We start from the raw sequence: 18,558 nt of genomic DNA, 5'->3' as shown, positions 1-18,558 counted from the left end.
ATCAACGGAACCTGAAAAATAGGTAATACAAATCAAACTGCTAGATTTTTTATTTGAAAATGGCCGTTACAAGTAACCTTTCATCCAACTATATTCCAAATAACATTGGTTACCATCATCCATTTTCTTACAATCCGCATAACGTTTCGATATAACTACATAAAAGGAGCAAAATATTGATGATTATTCAGAGCAAAAGATTCATAACAAATATTTCAGCAAATATTTGTTATTTGAAGATAGTTAAAATAAAGAAAATGCACAGAATTACGTACTTTCAAGATAAAAGCTATTAATTTTGCGCGGTAACTGACACGTAACGTCATGACGTCAATGACGTCATTTTAATGCAACATTGTTTTGAAGCGTTTCTGCGGCGATTGATTCATTATTTCTGCATTATTAAACCATAAAGTATCAGATCGGAGGCAGGTTCATGATTTGTTTTCAGGAGAATGAATATACAAACACATTTAATTTGTCGTAAACGTCGTCGTAAATCGTCACGTTAGCTTCCGGTTGGACATGCGCACATACAAATATGAAGGTAACCTACCTCCTTAAGTACATGTGCCGTAAACATAAATAACGCTGAAACGACTTTACAATATAAAACGTTATATGACCTTCATATTTACGTGGTTAGACAGACGTATGTACGTAACGCTAACGCGTTTTAACTGAGGCTTACTATTTTTAACACTTAACATTAATCATCTTCGAAGCAGGCAGCTTCTCAGCTTATTTAGGCCGTAAATTTGAAATCAGTTCATTTAACGTAAAAATTACATTACTTAACATATATATGACATTCAAGGGAAGTGTGCGTCAACTTTAAGAAATACTGGGTTTTAGTTAACAGATTATGAAGAAAAATCTGAGAACGCACTGTTTAATTCATTTAATTTACTTAATTTATGTATGACGGATTATTAATGAAATCATAACAAAACGAAAGAATCAACAAAGTGTTAAAGTGAATAGCTGCATCTAATTTAATTGAGTTCTTATAGGATTAAAAAAAAAAATATTGTTAACCAGCCGCATCTGGGTAAAAAGTGGCAACTGCAGAATATTTTGTGAATTATTTCTAATCGAACTGAGTACATTTCTTATTGTTTATAGTGCTTTCTTGAATTATTTTCGCGATTGAAAACAATTTGCTACTTTATTAAACGAACTCTGACATAATGTTTAACAAGATACTGAGACTTACAGCCGTTACCTTGGTAACAATTTTATGGATTTCCATATCAGGTATGTTACGTTTATGGGTTACTCTTGATCTTCAACACGATCTTATTTAAATAAGCGTCTCTCTGGTAATTCAATTTATGATAGGCAGAGCTTGCCAAATTCTGAACAGAGCTTTTCGGTACATATGGCGAGTATGAAGCTATTATAAAAAAAATTACAGAACGAAGAAGAATCTGACAAAATCAAAACAGATCTCTTCGCACACATACATGTTCTCCTCTCGTCAACAGTAAATGCAAACAATTGTTTAGCTGTAAAACCTTACGGCTTATTAAGTGGAATTCCTGTAATATACACTATGATCCAAACGGACCAAAAAGGGGTCCAAAGTATCATGGGACCTCTTTCGGCCACCTAACGGCACTTAAAGTATACTGTTGTAATAGTTTAATCTTCAAGAAGATCCTTCAGAAGTATCTAAAGCAATTAATCCTTTTCCTAAAAGTCTAATGCCCATCTGGAGGTCTAAGTAGGCCAAGCAGTAAATTCTCCTTACGTGGAGGTCTAACTAGGTCATGCAGTTAATTCTCTTTACCTGGATGGATCGGGCCACCCAGAGCCTAGCTCTTTGCCGAGAAAAAAAATATTGTTACAGTAAAAGTGTCAACAGCTGGCGTGAAAAGCTCATAAAAACCGACAAAAAAATTGGTAAAGGTGACAGAAATTATGAACACTGCAGATATAAATGATAAAATTGTCTTTGTAGTTGAAAATAGACATGAGGAACATGCTTGAGGGATTTACACGAGAAGCATGCTTTAATTTGAATATAACTTGAATATCGGTCGTATTCATTGAAATCAATAAACGGGCTTATTTGAATTTTCTACGTTATAGCACTATTAGAAATTATTTGTAATGATTTGATGTTCATGCGGCGTATTCTTTTTATCATTAACATTGAAAACCTTAATGTTTATTAACATTATTAAGGATTGTTAAGGTCGCTGACTTTAAATCACTTGCGCCTGACATATAAGTCTTTTAGCCTCGCTTTGGGCGTAGAATTCTTCATATAAGGAAGCCATCCACTTGGAGAATCTATCCAATTGCCCGCTCGTGATGAAATAATACCGGGGGGAGGGGGATACCTTAAGTATTCCTCTACCATGAAAAGCTAGAAAGTCACAGTATGACATGTGAATGTATCGGTATTACGTTAAACCTAGTAAAAACTATTTGAGAGTTAAATCAAATCAAGACTTTTCTTTCACTCATTTTCTGAATTTATGAATTTATAAAGTGATTTTAACAATATATTTGAGTGAGGCTGGTAAGTAAATTATAATAGGGTTGTAATTCTAGTAGCGGTAAACTTAAGACTGTAATTATGCCATTTTTCAACTATATCTCTCAGTGCGCCTGCCCGTATTTTGCAATAGAAAGTGTTAGTTTTGTCGCTACCTTAATGATGTGAAAGTCGCTTTTTATTAACAAAAGATAAAACAAATGAAAACATGAAGCAAAAACACCTCGACCGCAAATATATTGTCATATATTGGCTAATGTAGCCAGATACTTGTAGGTTTTTAAGATGTGTAAACATACCAACATTTCCTTTCCTTTCAAATAAGAGTTGTTGATAAAGGGTTTAACAACGTTTGATATTTACTTTTAACAACGTTTTAACACGTTTAACAACTTAAGGTAATTAAATCTATTATCACGCTTTACTGTAAAACACGCTTTTCTATGAGATAAATACATTTAGTTTTTGTTAATTGTTTACAAAGCGGACATATCGTTTTCCAAAAAAGCCATTTTTTCTTGTAATCTAACATGCTTATTTTTTGCTTGGCTTAAACCATGTTCAAACCCTACCAAACCACAAAAATATGTAAATAACGTCATAGATTTTCAAATGCGTACATCTTACGTCACTTCCAATCGGCGCCCAATCGACGCCTTATTCGGACAGGAAATAATACATGTTTGTTTTTGTTTTTGAAAGATTTAATCATTTTAGTGCCAGTCATTTGGCAGTAGAAGAGGCAACCATTTGCATGCACATGTAACATCATGTATCAGGATGATCTATCCAAATTTCGTATAACTTACTACCACGTGCACGCTAGGGTTATACGTAAATGTCAGTACCGTATAATTTCGCTTATTAGACGCAATCGCTTATAAGATGTCGGGTATGCAATCTGAGGTTTCTTTTTCTTTTAATTTCCTTGTAGTCAACTATTATAACATGCTCCCCACTCTCTGAACTGGAAATATGACTCCTAATAATGCGTCTTATAAGCGAAAATAAACGGTAGAAGTTTGGTAATATGAAACAGTAAGTGTTTATCACTGAAACTTAAATGTGTTCAACACATTTTCTACTACAGTTAAAATTATTTTAAGTTGTTTGCTACGTTGTTGGTAAAACCCTATCTTTGCATTGTATGTGGCAAATTTATGAAAAAGAACCCATGAAAAATAATAATCCAAGAACAGTTATGAATTGCTATGGCTTTTCTTTTAATATTTGTTAAATATCTGTTTATCAAATTGGTCAAATATCCGTTTTATCAAATTAGTCAAATATCTGTTTTATCAAATTGGTCAAATATATGTTCTCTTTCGCACTGGTTAAATATCTGTTCTGTCGAATTTGTCAAAATCTGTTCTGTCGAATTGGTCAGATATCTATTCAATTGAAATGTCAAAATATCCACCTGGCCAATTTTAATTTAGGGAATAAACAAATTGTTGATTCATTTATCTAGTAGGTTATTTGTATAAAAGGCAGAACATCTCAAACTTGTTGATATTTATTGCCGTAACCACAAATTGTCTGTCATTTAACTACTTATGATATTAAATGTTTAAAATGAGTTATTTGCATCGTATCAATTTTGTTTGTACCTGACGAATATTTTATTTGATATATGAGAAAATTTGTCGCCGTTACCAGTAATTTTCAAAACATGTCTGTCCTTTATGTGCTTTGAATATATTTGAGCCGTGCCATGAGAAAACCAACATAGTGGGTTTGCGACCAGCATGGATCCAGACCAGCCTGCGCATCCGCGCAGTCTGGTCAGGCTCCATGCTGTTCGCTTTTAAAGCCTATTGGAATTGGAGAAACTATTAGCGAACAGCATTGATCCTGACCAGACTGCGCGGATGCGCAGGCTGGTCTGGATCCATGCTGGTCGCACACCCACTATGTTGGTTTTGTCATGGCACGGCTAATATTTCAAAACGCATTATCCGAACAACTTCCATTTTGTTTTCAGTTGACGCTTGCTTTCCTTCTAAATACTGGATAAGCTGCCTCATCGACAGTTGCAAATTAGGAGGAAGATGTCCTGGTGATCCAACAGCCAAGTGCAAGTAAGTGATACATCTGTGTCATGTCCACCAAAAAAATGGGGGAGGAGGGGGAGGGGGGGGGGGGGGGGTGGAACTCTGTAGCACAGTGGTTGAGAATATAACCTGAATCGATTACCGAAAAATTCACTTGGCTTCGCTACCCTTAATGTACCTAGAAAATAACTTCCGCTGCTGTAGTGAAAGATTCTTATATCAATACGTCAAAAGTAACTTTGTATCGGGCGCCTCCGTTGCCGAGTGGTTCAGGACTTGGAATCACTTGCCCCTCACCAATGTTTTTTCGCGCCTCAGTAGTGACGTTGAAATCTTCATGTGAGAAAGCCAACCAGCTGGCTTTTGGATGGTCGGTGATTCTACTTAGGTGCTCGACCGTGATCAGATAATGCACTGAGGGACACCTGGGGTCTTCCTCTACCATCAAAGCTGGAAAGTCACCATATGGCCTATGATGGTGTCGGTGCGACTTCAAATCCAAGAGAACAGCAACTTTGACCATTTTAATGGATTTGACATAATCTTTATATGGGGGAAACGTTTTGAAACACCTGGAGTTGTAACTAGACCCAGCTGCTGTTGTTGCTAGACCTTTTCATGCATAAAACGTGGATCAACTCACTTGGAGATGTTAGTTTAACACAGATCGTGTTTCAAAGCAAATGTTCGTGACGTTTTTACAAGTAAATCGTGCATATAGACTAACTTGATATCAATTTTACGCAATAATTAAATCTGTTGTCGACAACTGTAACATATTTTTGACATTTTCATAACTCAAAATTATCACCTTATCATGATTGCGCAAACAAGTGTTAAACAATAAAGACAACTTTCCTTTGGTAAAAAGTTGCAAGTCATCGGTGTAATTGGTCATATTGTAGTATCAGATACTCCTATTTATATCATGACAAAGGCTAGATTCCATTTTGATGATATATAGGGTTATTGAACTGACCTTTTATTTGGTGACCATATTGAACTTGTCCATTAATGAGCTTTGATCTGCGGTCAGGAGGATATGGCAAGGGCTTTATACACGCGTTTTGTTCGGCAAAATGCTTACAATTTAATGTAGGTAATACTACATTTCTTTGACTTCATCTGAGAATTATAGAGAAACGGGTACCAACATGTTATAAGATTTATAGAAATATAAAGAATGTAAAAGGTTATTGTCAATCAAGTGAAACCTTTTAAGGTAAGCTCAAGAACTCCGCAAGGAATTTGGAATGCTTTTGATATCAGAATGTAAGGCATAATTGACAAGTAACCAAATCACATCATCTTTCAATCTTTCAAACTTCATTAAGTGTATGTTTATTATTCAATTTATAAGAAAACATCGGTGAAAAATACATGTATTAAAAGATGCATTTCAATAGTTTCAATTTTCATTTGGATTGAGTTACTGAGAGGTTGTTTTTTGAATCACTTGTGTCTAACCGATATAATTATGTTCGAAACATTGCTTAGGGTGTTGATTTCCTTCTTGAGAGGAAGCCATCCAGCTAGCTTATGGAATGTCGTAGATTCTTTCAAAGTGCCTGCCCATGCCTGAAACAATGGCCAGAGGGGCACCTGGTGTCTTCCACTACTATCAACAGTTAGAAAAGTCTCCATGTGGTCTTAATTGTGACGTCGTAACTCTAAACCCTATAAATTCTATGTAAAATGCTTTAATTGGATATTTCGATCAGCCCAGTAGATGAAGCGCAAACATGTGTTTCGAAATATGTTTGACTTCTTTTTTTCACATATAGTAGAAAACATCTGCCTAACTTGTTGTATATAAATTTTCATTATGTTAACATTATCAAGGCAGAATCAGGTTTGAGAATGCAGTGTGAGGTACTTTCTGGCCCTCTTCACCACTGAGTGTTGGACGGTATTGATTGATTCTAGTGGCTTCTTTATACTCCATATGTGCATCTTACAAATCAACATATGAGCCGCGCAATCTGGTCAGGATCTATGTTGTTCGCTTTCAAAGTCTGTTGCAATTAGAGAACCCGTTAACAAACAGCATGGATCCTGATCAGACTGTGCGGATGCGCAGGCTGGTCTGGATCCATGCTGGTCGCAAACGCACTATGTTGGTTTTCTCATGGCGCGGTTCATATTTAATTTGTTGACATATGTCATTTCGAATGTGTGACGATAACCTTATGAAAAGAACAACAATTACGACTGTCAAGGCTTATAAGAATAATCCATTAGAAAATATGCAAATAGAAAGTTATGATTTAAATATAGACATATAGGAAGCGGCATGATTATTAAATTTCTAAAAAAAAGTATTAAAACGTATTCCAAACAAGTGGGTTTATTCACAAATACATAGGCCGTACTTTTAGTAAAATGCAAAAGAGGTTCTTGACGAACTTGATCAACTATCAAATCTGTAACAAAGTTATGATAATGTTCAAGGACAAAATAAACACGAATTACAAATTTTCCAAGTACACGAACGTGAAAGTCAAACATGATGCTAGGCAGAATTACGGTTTCTTAACTGCTCTTTATTTAAATTAAATGATGATAAATTAATATTGTTTGTTTTGTTTTTAAGAACTTGCAACCTTAAGAAAAACTTTATCAAATGAATACAAATTTGTTCGAGAATTGACTATTGAAATTTACCATATAATGAATCAAAATTTAATGATCAACTAGTCTACAAAGGTCATAATATAAAGCTCTTAAAGCACATCACTGGGCCTATACAGCAATGTTTTAACTGAGAAAAACTAAAGTTTCATATACAAAAATGCCATTATTTTGCCAAAATGATGCACGTTCAAAGGTTCAGCGCTATAGTCATGATAGTGTATAATTATATGAAATTTGGGCATAAACAGGAAACAATAGAGAAATACCAATAATTTTTGTACAGAAAGTACAGGCCGTAATTTTTACAAAATGCTAACAAAAGAATCCTCGCCTATTGTTTATGTCACAATGCTGAACACGTGTACAGTTATCAAAGCTATTATGACAGCTCTTATAGTTTTATTATAGTTTTCAAGAAAAATGGTCCTAAACAAGATGAAAAATAACCAAAGCAACGCAGAAGACATACTAAAGATCAATCAATTACACAAATGATAATCCTACCTTGCATTAACTTATGCACCTGTATGACAGCTGTTAATAGGAACAGTGTACTAACTGTATGATGAAAACTTGAATACAAATAGTTTCTTTGTAGTATCAATTTTTAAAGTAAATATTGAAGAGTTTTTCCTTGTTTTTATATAGTGTGATGTGATGCAAATAACATTATAGTTGAAATTGAAATATTGGATTTGAATTTATCATATTAGACTTAAAACATTTTCTTACGTCATACATTATACAAGTTTTTGACAACTATTTCACAGGCAAATTAGTTCTTACAGAAACAATCCAGTTATAAGTAGGATTTTAACCATCTACCAATGACTTGAAAGGTTGATTGTTTTGGGGTTTTAACGTTGCACCGACACTATCATAGGTCATATGACGATTTTCCAGCTTTGATGGTGGAGGAAGACCCCAGGTGACCCTCCATGCCGTATCTTATCTTAGAACCATCGACCTTTCGTAAGCTAGCTGGATGGCTTCCTCACATAAAGAGTGGGGCTCGAAGTATCTGCAAGAGGGGATGAGGGGATACATGTAAATCAAGTATAAAGTTTCAGGAGGCTTAAACAACATACATGTACTCAAAATGATCAGACCAAGACTTTAGTATTATACTTGGTCTTACATGTAATACAAAATCACTCAGTATTAGATTTTGAATTTGAAATTTTAGGTACTAACTCTACACGTTGACACAGCGATATCAAGCATGAAGTAATGACAATATCTCGTAGCTTTAAACAAAACCAAAAGAGCTTGAAAAATTACAAGTTGACATGTTTTATTTTCTTTCAACCAGAAGGACATAGACCCTTGTGATACATAATATATGCAATCAACCAGAAGGTCAAAGACCCTTGTTATACTCAGTAATATATACATAGCAATAGTGAACATTTAATCATAAAATAATAGACGAAAGCACATACCTTGAATGTTACCATAGTTACCACGACCGTATTTATGAAATACATGTAGCTGTCTGCTTGTCCTTCAATTTCAGTTTGCTAATGGTCATGTATATTATTCATATTCATAATTCATGTTTTCGTAAGTCTTAATTTCACTTTCAGAAAAAACTAAACTCTCAAACAATTTATGTATGTAACAATATAAAGATTAACGAGATTCAAAACAATGCCGTTGTAAAAGTTTTAAAATTTTCTGAGTCTGAACGCTCAAAGTAGCTATAATAAGTTGTTTCACATTTACAACCAAAAAGCATACAGTGACACGAAACACCCAGGTATATCTATTACTAATACACTACACCATTGTCGTGGGTTCTATCCTCGGCCGCGTCATACGAAGGACGTGAATTGCCCAGCATAAACAAAAAAAAAAAAACTGGCTTCTCTTCACTCATACCCTCGTGGCGATGGATTCCGTCAGGAATGAGGTGTCGAGAGTGAATAATAAAAGTTGCAGCACTTGCTTCACAATCGACCTAAAAAACTATGTGTAAACTAAAAAATAACATTTGAGCCGCGCCATGAGAAAACCAACATAGTGGCTTTGCGACCAGCATCCGCGCAGTCTGGACAGGATCCATGCTGTTCGCTTTCAAAGTCTATTGCAATTAGAGAAACTGTTAGCGAACAGCATGGATCCTGACCAGACTGCGCGGATGCGCACGCTGGTCTGGATCCATGCTGGTCGCAAAGCCACTATGTTGGTTTTCCCATGGCACGGATCATTTGATTCTTGAATTAATGTACCAAGCGCATGTACAACGTCGTGTTTTTTTTTAAATCACTGTATCATAGATCTATTACCTTTTGACGATATCAATAAACAGTAAATATGAAACCAAAATTTATTTCAGAATGGAGAAAACAGATTGCAACGGGTGTAAACCAAGGTGGTATTCAAAAAATGGCGAAAAAGCAAACTGCGGTGTCAAAAGAGATCTTAAATGTAAGAATCCCTTTGTGTGTATTACGTAATTTGAATATACAATAATTGAAAGTATTGAAACAAAGATTCGACCAGCATGCCAACTGATCTATTATCTGTGCAGGCAAATTCAAGAAGTAATGGACTGGTTAACAAGTGTTATATAACACTTTATTTAAAATGTCCTTGACAAATATTCATGTTAGACTTTTCTAAGCTTTAGTAGTTCTTATACCTCATTAACAGGTAAATTAACCACACTTCCAAACAAATGAAAGTTTGTAAACAACATGTTGACAATGTCGGCGACTGTTTAAAATACAAAAGAATTAAACTAATTACATTTATGCTGACTTAGCAATGCATGTTGCGTACTTTTAGCCATAATTGATTATATTTCAGCATCTAATACTAGAAGTTGCTTATTAATACGCTCCATGATGACTGACAAAACTTTTTTCCTTTGTAGAAATATGTTTTGTTGGTTTATTTAGTCTAGTTTGGTTTATTCGGTTTATTGGTCCTACTTTGGTTAACCGGTTCTACTTTGGTTTACTCGATTTTTCTTTGGTTTATTCAGTCCTACTTTGGTTTATTTGGGCCTGCTTTGGTGTATTCAGTGCTGATTCCTTATTTGTTTCACAATGTTAAATATGCATATTTTCTGATTAAATAATTCATTGTTTCATTTGCAGTGTTATTGTGAAATTCTTTGTTGCTTTTGCTGTGATTAATTTTTCATATATTTCATCGTCATCATGGTCATGTTTGTAGTATATATTTTTTCAGCTATTTCATAGTTACATTTGCAGTGCATATTTTGCTATAATTTCAAAGATATACTTGCATTAAATATTTTACCATTTCTTTATTGGTTAAAACCAGTTTCGGGGACTAGATGATTGCGCTTTCTGCTGTTATATGTGCAGTTATTATTTCACTATCATTCCATAAAATCACTGTTATATTTGCAGTATGTCCTGGTGGTGAACCTGTTGTACATTGCAAGGTTGATTCATGTAAATGGCCCTGTTCCCATCCAGACTTTAAACGGGCAAAATGCAGGTAATTCAATTATTGTTAATGTTTCGCAGGTAATACATTTATTGTTAATGTTTCAATTTTTCATTTAATCCATTATCATGCTGGACACGATTGATTCTGCCTTTGAAACCAATGTAGATCATGATCAGCGTTCACATCATTGCAGTCTGATCATGATCTACACTGTTAGCCATTCAGTTTGTATATTTTTATAAGCATCCTTTATAAGCAACTCGACCGTATTTGCAGTTTTTTATGAGAAAAAAACGTATGAAAAGGCTTTACCTTTAAAGCAACGCGACCGTACTTACAGTATTTTATGGGAAAAAACTTTACACAAAGGCTTAAGCCTTAAAAAAACTCACAATATGTTATGAGAAAACACATTATACAAAGGCTTTAGCGTTAAAACAATTCGATCGTGTTCACAATATTTTATGAGATATTTTTTTATATAAAGGATAGTATGTTATCCCTTAATAAAAGATCTCATAGGTAGGCCTACTCACAATAGTTTAAACCTAATTTTTCGTTTATATAGCAGTTGTATAATATACATTAATTATCTGTATTTTGAAATATGGCTCTGATGTACCATTATATGGCTTTCTTTTCAGACAGAGTTATTGTGGCGAGTGCGCTGCGGAATATCTTTTAAAAGGAAAATGGGTAAAATGCCCCGTCAGCTCAACCGGGCAGAAAGGTACCACAAAAATATTTTCATTAAAAATATTGTTGAATACAAAATGAGAAATACATGTTGATGATTATTTTAATAAAGTTGTACTATTGTTAAGACATGAAATTTACATTTATATTGTATAGATAAATGTTTGGCCATCTGCATGTTACAATGCTTACTTGTCTCAAGTTAATTTCACCTTTTATTGATATTCGAGGAACTGTGATAAATTCTGTGAAATGGCTGCAATGCTCTCGTCATCTTCACATATTTTATAATTTTATATTTTAAAAAACGCGCTTCAGTCGTTTGCAAATGAAATTCTGTTCTTGCCAGCAATATACCGACATTATTGTTCATATCCTTGCCAGCAATGCACTGACATTATTGTTCATGTCCTTGCCTGCAATGTAAAGACATTATTGTTCATGTCCTTGCCAGCAATGTAAAGACATTATTGTTCATGTCCTTGCCAGCAATGTAAAGACATAATTGTTCATGTCCTTGCCTGCAATGCACTGACATTATTGTTCATGTCCTTGCCTGCAATGCACTGACATTATTGTTCATGTCGTTGCCAGCAATGCACTGACATTATTGTTCATGTCCTTGCCAGCAATGCACTGACATTACTGTTCATGTCGTTGCCTGCAATGCACTGACATTATTGTTCATGTCCTTGCCTGCAATGTACTGACATTATTGTTCATGTCCTTGCCAGCAATACACTGACTTTATTGTTCATGTTCTTGCCAGCAATGCACTGACATTGTTGTTCATGTCCTTGCCAGCAATGTACTGACATTCTTGTTCAAAGGAAGTCATTCTTAAATTGGAATTCGAACGCACTGTCTCAGTTTTTTTTTATCGGTTCTTGAATGTAGAGTGTGCGATTGTAGTCTGATTTATTGTTCTTGGTGTTAAATGACAAAGAATATTATTTCGTTGGTTAATGAGGAGACAAACGCCTGGTAATTGTTGCACATTTGAAATTATGAAAAATAAACGTTAACATACATCTGAACCATTTAGGAAAGTTAGTGGATCAATTTTCACACGGTAGTTTTTTTTGTTTGTAAAATGGAAGGCACCCATTGGCTTTGTGACTCCAAAGATCAAGACAATTCGCAACATATTCCCTATCCAAACTCCGAAAACTGTTTAACGCACTTTTATCATGCTTTTCTTTTATTGAAATACTGTGAAAACAGACAGTTTCGCTGGGTCAAAATTTCGCGAATTTGAATTTTTGAATACGTTCGCGAGGTTTAATATTCGCGAAATGTAGAGCATCGCAAATATAGCAAAAATTAAACCTTAGCGAAAATGTATGCTTTAACAGTACATCACCTACTTTCCCACGTCCCTTTTCTACCCTTGTTCTAGAAAAATATTCGTTTCCTGATGAGGAAATGAATTTAGCACCAATCAAAAGATTGACCCAATGGAGCTCAGTCCGTGATATAATTGATGGGCCAATTTACATTAGTTTGTTTACCTATGAAAACTCAAAGATAAATCTAACTCATTTATCAACCAACGGGGTTTTATGATGAATAATGCTGTTCTACGTTCACGGGATTTTTCTAGATACGTTTTTGACAATGTACCACCATTTATCATGGTGTAATGTAGCGAGACACATCTCTTGATTGATGATATAAGAAAGTGCCTTTTGAACGTTGAAAATTAGAGATATTAACAGTAGTTGAAAATTATATCACAATGTTGTATAAAGCATGTTTTACTTATAATATATACATAGATATCATAATAGCATCCGTGGGGTATTATGGCTTCTTTGATTATGACTAATCTGCTCTTCGTGTATTTTTCACATGCATAAGTTATTGTAACAAAGTAAGTTTAGTGTATTTGTCACAAGCTCTAGAGAATGTAACTTGTCCGTTTTTTTCTCTCGTGTATTTGTCGCAAGCGGTAGAGATTGTTACAAATCATCTTCCCATGTTTTTTTCGCAAGCAACAGTGATTATATCAATGCAGCTTTTCACGTATTTTGTCGCAAGAGTGGTAGAGATTGCTACAAATCAACTTTCCATGTATTTTTCGCAAGCAACAGTGATTATATCAATGCAGCTTTTCGTGTATTTGTCGCAAGCGGTAGTGATTTTAACTGACCAGGTTTTCTTGTATCTGTCGCAAGAGGTAGAGATTGTTACAAAACAACTTCCCGTCCCGTGTATTCGTCGCTAGCGGTAGTGATTATTACAATGCAGCTTTTCTTTTTTTTGTCGCAAGCGGTAGTGATTGTAACAAGTCAGTTTTCGTGTATTTGCCGCAAGCGCTAGATATTGTTACAAAGCAACTTTCCGTGAATTTGTCGCAAGCAGTAGTGAGTGTTATAAATCAACGTTTCTGTATTTATGGCAAGCGACAGTAATTCCCTTATGGAAATATTATAGTTTGCCGTGAACAGTTGTTGCGATCATGTCCTGAATATCGGCGAACATGCCGCGAACTGTTTGGATAATATAGACACGCTGTTCGTTTAGTGTTCACTTTTCACACGCAAATTAGATTTGCCGTGTACAAGTTGCTGCGAACTTCCAGCTGTGATTTTTCTGCTAACAAATTATTGCGAACATGCCGCAAACAGGTTGCTGTGAACATGCAACGAACAAGCTAAGAACCATAATTTAACCAGGAAATTTTCAGCCAGAAATTACCCACAAACTAGCTTGTACAGAGATAGGGCAAGAACAAATAATATGATAAGAAGTATGAACATAAATTTATACTAGTAATTAACTTATCAGACTCATACGATGACCTAACAAGAAATTGACCTAAAGTTACCTATTCGAAATTCTTCAATAACATATTACCAACGGATTACAATTATCTAAATTTTCTGGCGAATAAACCGCAATCATTGGTCTTACGGCGTACTGTAAAATCATTTAATTTCGTGGGCATGAAATTTCGTGGTTATGGTCTAAACGGCAAATTCGTGGGGATATAAATTCGTGGATTTCAACTTTTGAACTTAAGATGAATGGGAATATTACTTGTTCTTTGGGGTTGAATTTCGTGGATTGACGCAACAACGAAATCCACGAAAATTAGTCTCCCACGAATATTAATGATTTCACAGTATATCCCGCGAACTAGTGTCAAAATAATGAGAGCTTGTCGGCGACTAGCAGCGAATATTCCTCGAATACCTCCTGCGAATTGGTATATTCGCGGCATGTTTGCAGCATGTTCGCTGCATGTTCACATCTTTTTGTCCATTACGTAAGAGTTTATTTGTCGTAAGTAATTTGATTGTAACAATGCTAGTTTTCGTGTATTTGTCGCAAGCGGTAGTGATTGTTATAAAAATGTTTTTTTTGTGTATTTGTTGCAAGCGGTAGTGATTGTTCCAAGGCAACTTTTTATGTATTTGTCGTAAGCAGTAATATATTTCTTTTGTATCCGAGCAGAATTCGTAGTTTAAAAGGCTTAGAACCAAGTGATTGCGAGTGTTATATACTTGTTCCTTGTAGGAACCTGTGTGCCACAGTATCTATGATGGCTCGAAAGTCTGTCTTCATGAATGAAATTGTTTAAATTTTGTTTAAAGGAGTGATCCGAATCTGTTTGTTTAGATCCAGAATGGAAATAAAATTTCATACCGATTGGGCATATTTTCCTCCGCTAGTGTCTATTAGTACCACTGAGCAATATGAGTGAAACGATAAGAAAAATAGCTAGCGAGTAATGTGATAGAATAGCATAGTATCATGATCAACAGAGTTAACTCCCTTGGACTAAGTTACGCTTGCTGAATAGTGTCTATTTTGATTAAGGGTCAAATATAGTTAACAATTTTTCTGCAACTGTATATTATTTTAAGGTACCGTAATCTCAAAAAGCATTGACCCATACATAAATTGCTTAAACACATCAATACATTATTGTCTGTTTCGTCATCGACGGGTCTGGTCATGTGGCGTTGCCTTTAACCTTTAGCCTGCTAATATCATTCAAATTGGGCTGTACCATTTTTATTTGATGGAGCTTTTACTGAAAATGTACTGACTGAATAGCGAACAGAGCAGACCATGTTCAGACTGCAGATGTGCAGGCTGATCATTGGTCTGCACTGGCCGCAAAGGCAGAATCACTTGCCGCCAGCAGGCTAAAGGTAAAATTCGATTATTTTTGTTTTTGAATTAACCCTCTTTCCATCAATTCAACAGGGAACAGTGATTTTATTTAACAAGAGATTAAATAGGTAGCATATACACTTAATGTCTGCTCTCATATTTTTCTAGACCATTCAGAGAAGTTGCCCATAGACACTGTTGTAGGTGACAGCTGTCTAAAAGTGCACTGTCCAATTGATGTATGTATAGGTCAGAGATGCCCAAAAGTTCCAAGAGCTGTTTGCAGGTAGGTCACTAATATATTTCATAAAAGTATTATAGTTGGTCTGTAATAGTTTATCTTAAATGTAAAAAATTGATTTAAAAAGGTACGATCAAGAGTAGAAGCTTGACTTTTAGTTTTAGTTAAAATACTGTTGTAAACGAAAAAAGAAAAATCAAATACAAATTGTTAAATAACTCTAGTAAACCAATTTTTTCTGTGTTATTTATGCAACATCCTTATTACCTTCTAAATATCCACAATTAAAGTTCGAAATCTCGAACTTGTTTATCCAAAACTTCTGGCTATCTCGACTCACTCGAATACACACTGAAATCAGGCTTTGTATTTCCTTGCAGACCGAACGGGTGCAACACGTGTAAACCGGCGTGGTTTGTGGGCAATCGGCCTGTTGACTGTAAAACTGGAAGTAGGTTTTCGTTTCTTTCTTCTTTCCGATTGCTTGATATGTGTATCAACACGGAAAGTCCTGATCTGTTACCTTTCTGTACTTCGCCTTTAATCTTTAAACCAACACGGATTTTTCATTACTGAGATGTATATATAATTAGGGCAGACCCCTTAACTAAATATACAAACTTCAAGTAGGCAATATATATTTTAGATATGCCCACAGTCGGGAAAATTATTATACGAATTAAAAAAAGAAAGAATTATTGAAAATAAACAACACATACACAATGTCATGATAAAGTATTTGTGGCAATATGAAGACAACTCCATTTATAGTTTATTGCAAGAATTATTTGGCATCAATCACTGGCTGCAGACTAGAAAAAAGATGCTACAGTACCTGTTATAGATTTGTACCTATGTGTATGTAGTTTAATAACCTGGTCATATATAGGGAATTGTAATACCCCACTTCAGTGGTGCATTTATCACCTTTATTATTAGTGACTCATATAAGTTAGTGAAAAAGTTAGCACAAGATTAACGAACTCGTTTTGTCTTCGTTGAATTGTATTGAAAAAAAAAACAACAACTTAAATACAGTTTTAAAAACAAACTTTGAATCGAACTCTCAACGAAAGAGTATATCGTAACCGCTCTGCCAACTACATTGTAAACGCGTATTGACATCATTTTATGTTATTGGTATGTTTGTTTACATTTCAAAACGCCATAATACTGTGCGATACCTATACGTTTGTGCTCTATTGATTATATATGACGGAAGCAAAATATGCGCATGCGCAGTTTTGGTTTGTTGGCTGCGTGATGATCCGTAAGGTCTTAAAATACTGACGCATTTCGTTCTATATTTATCAATGTTTACAAATTTAATGTAAATCGTTGCACGGTTTATAAATGTTCATAAGAAAAACTGCAAAAACTCGAATATGCCCGTAATTCTGGCCCCGTGTTCACAAAACATTTTCAGTCTCAGCTGAGCTTGATAATGAAACTTTATTTCTAATTTATATCAAAAAAGCATGTTTAACACAAAATTTTAAGTTAATAATTATTTTAAAGTGATTATTCGGTACTGATGGTCAGTCTCATTTGGAATTTAAGCTTGAAGTTTTAGTAAAACTGATATTAAAATTTCAAACTCAAACTCAGCTGAGATCGAAAAATGTTTTGTGAACACGGGAACTGGAAACTAGAAACTGATCAACCATTAAGTTTCATGTAAATATGTGAAACAGTGGCGGCATTTTGCCTTTTTGGGGATAAATTATTTAAAAAATCACAAATCACAGTGTTATTCCTTAGTTGTTTTTTAAAGAATATTTGCATTGCTGTATATTTTACTGACGTACATATATATCAGCGCGAGAATGAAGTAAGCTTGCAACCTATTGAAGACACATTTTGTGTGTGTGTTCGGGTTTAACGTCTTTTTCAACAATTTGCCAGTCATATAAACGACCGTGTCTACTTGTAGCAGTGAGCACAATGCCCAGCTTTATAGTGCGAAGACACATTTTGAAACAACAATATTGTGGAAAGAACTTGCTGGTATTTTAACTTTTAAAGCTGTGAGTCTACGAACCGTCCATGCATTTCTTATATACTACTATTATTATCAGAATCTTAGTAATTTCTTCATCTCTGATACATTTATTCTGTTTTATAGTAACAGGTAAGCATTCTTTGTCGGTAAGTTGTTACTACATTTTACTTACAATATGCGTTTTTGTTTCAGAACTGGTAGATGACAAGCCTGTAGTAAGTCCGAAACTACCGCCATGGCAACGCACATGCGCAAACGGCGTTCCTCTCACAAAATGTGATATGAAAGTATGTGAAAAGAAAATCTGTAGAAATTTTCCAAACGCAAAATGCAGGTAAGTAAATTAAATTGTTTTATGATATATGAGATTGCAACATATATATTTATAGATCACTAAACTAGGTACTTAGATGTTGAAAGAATAAAATGTGGTAATAAAATTAAATATAGCATGTGTATTTTCTATCTGAAATAGGCAATTTCAGCTTATATATAAATGTTTTAAAAAGAGAAGTCACCCATAGCAGATGTCATTCAAGACAAAGACTAAAGTTGACTGCCACAATGTGCTATCGGCATGCCAGAAGATGCTATCGGCATATGCCAGAAGGTGCTATCTGCATATGCCAGAAGATGCTATCGGCATATTAAATAAGAAGACTGATAGCACCTTCTAGCGGTGAAAAGACACAGTCAAATTAAACACATCTCTGCAGTGAACGTTCCTTACCTGCAAAAAAATTAACTGTAGATCATTGTACTCCTCATATTTACAGACCTGATGGATGCGGTGGATGTAAAGACACGTGGTATGTTGACAACAAACTTGTCGACTGCTTGAGCGATGGTAAGCTGTTCTTTATTTCATTTTGTC

General features: G+C 34.8%; 1 protein-coding gene across 1 annotated transcript in view; it reads left to right on the top strand.

Moving 5' to 3' along the window:
• The first annotated feature begins 665 nt into the window (after nt 1-665).
• The window catches only part of LOC123541769 (uncharacterized), a 30,158-nt gene continuing 12,265 nt past the window's right edge, over nt 666-18,558 (top strand). Inside the window, exons 1-9 of the mRNA XM_053531081.1 lie at nt 666-1,257; nt 4,491-4,587; nt 9,533-9,624; nt 10,578-10,668; nt 11,265-11,350; nt 15,610-15,727; nt 16,063-16,133; nt 17,877-18,018; nt 18,461-18,531. Coding sequence (XP_053387056.1) covers nt 1,191-1,257; nt 4,491-4,587; nt 9,533-9,624; nt 10,578-10,668; nt 11,265-11,350; nt 15,610-15,727; nt 16,063-16,133; nt 17,877-18,018; nt 18,461-18,531 — 835 coding nt within the window. The 5' untranslated portion in view covers nt 666-1,190. The remainder of the gene's footprint in view (nt 1,258-4,490; nt 4,588-9,532; nt 9,625-10,577; nt 10,669-11,264; nt 11,351-15,609; nt 15,728-16,062; nt 16,134-17,876; nt 18,019-18,460; nt 18,532-18,558) is intronic.

This window comes from Mercenaria mercenaria, chromosome 19 (genome assembly GCF_021730395.1).
Source record: "Mercenaria mercenaria strain notata chromosome 19, MADL_Memer_1, whole genome shotgun sequence".
Lineage (NCBI taxonomy): Eukaryota > Metazoa > Mollusca > Bivalvia > Venerida > Veneridae > Mercenaria > Mercenaria mercenaria.
The sequence above is the reverse complement of the archived record's forward strand: the minus strand, read 5'-3'. Positions and strand labels throughout refer to the sequence as shown.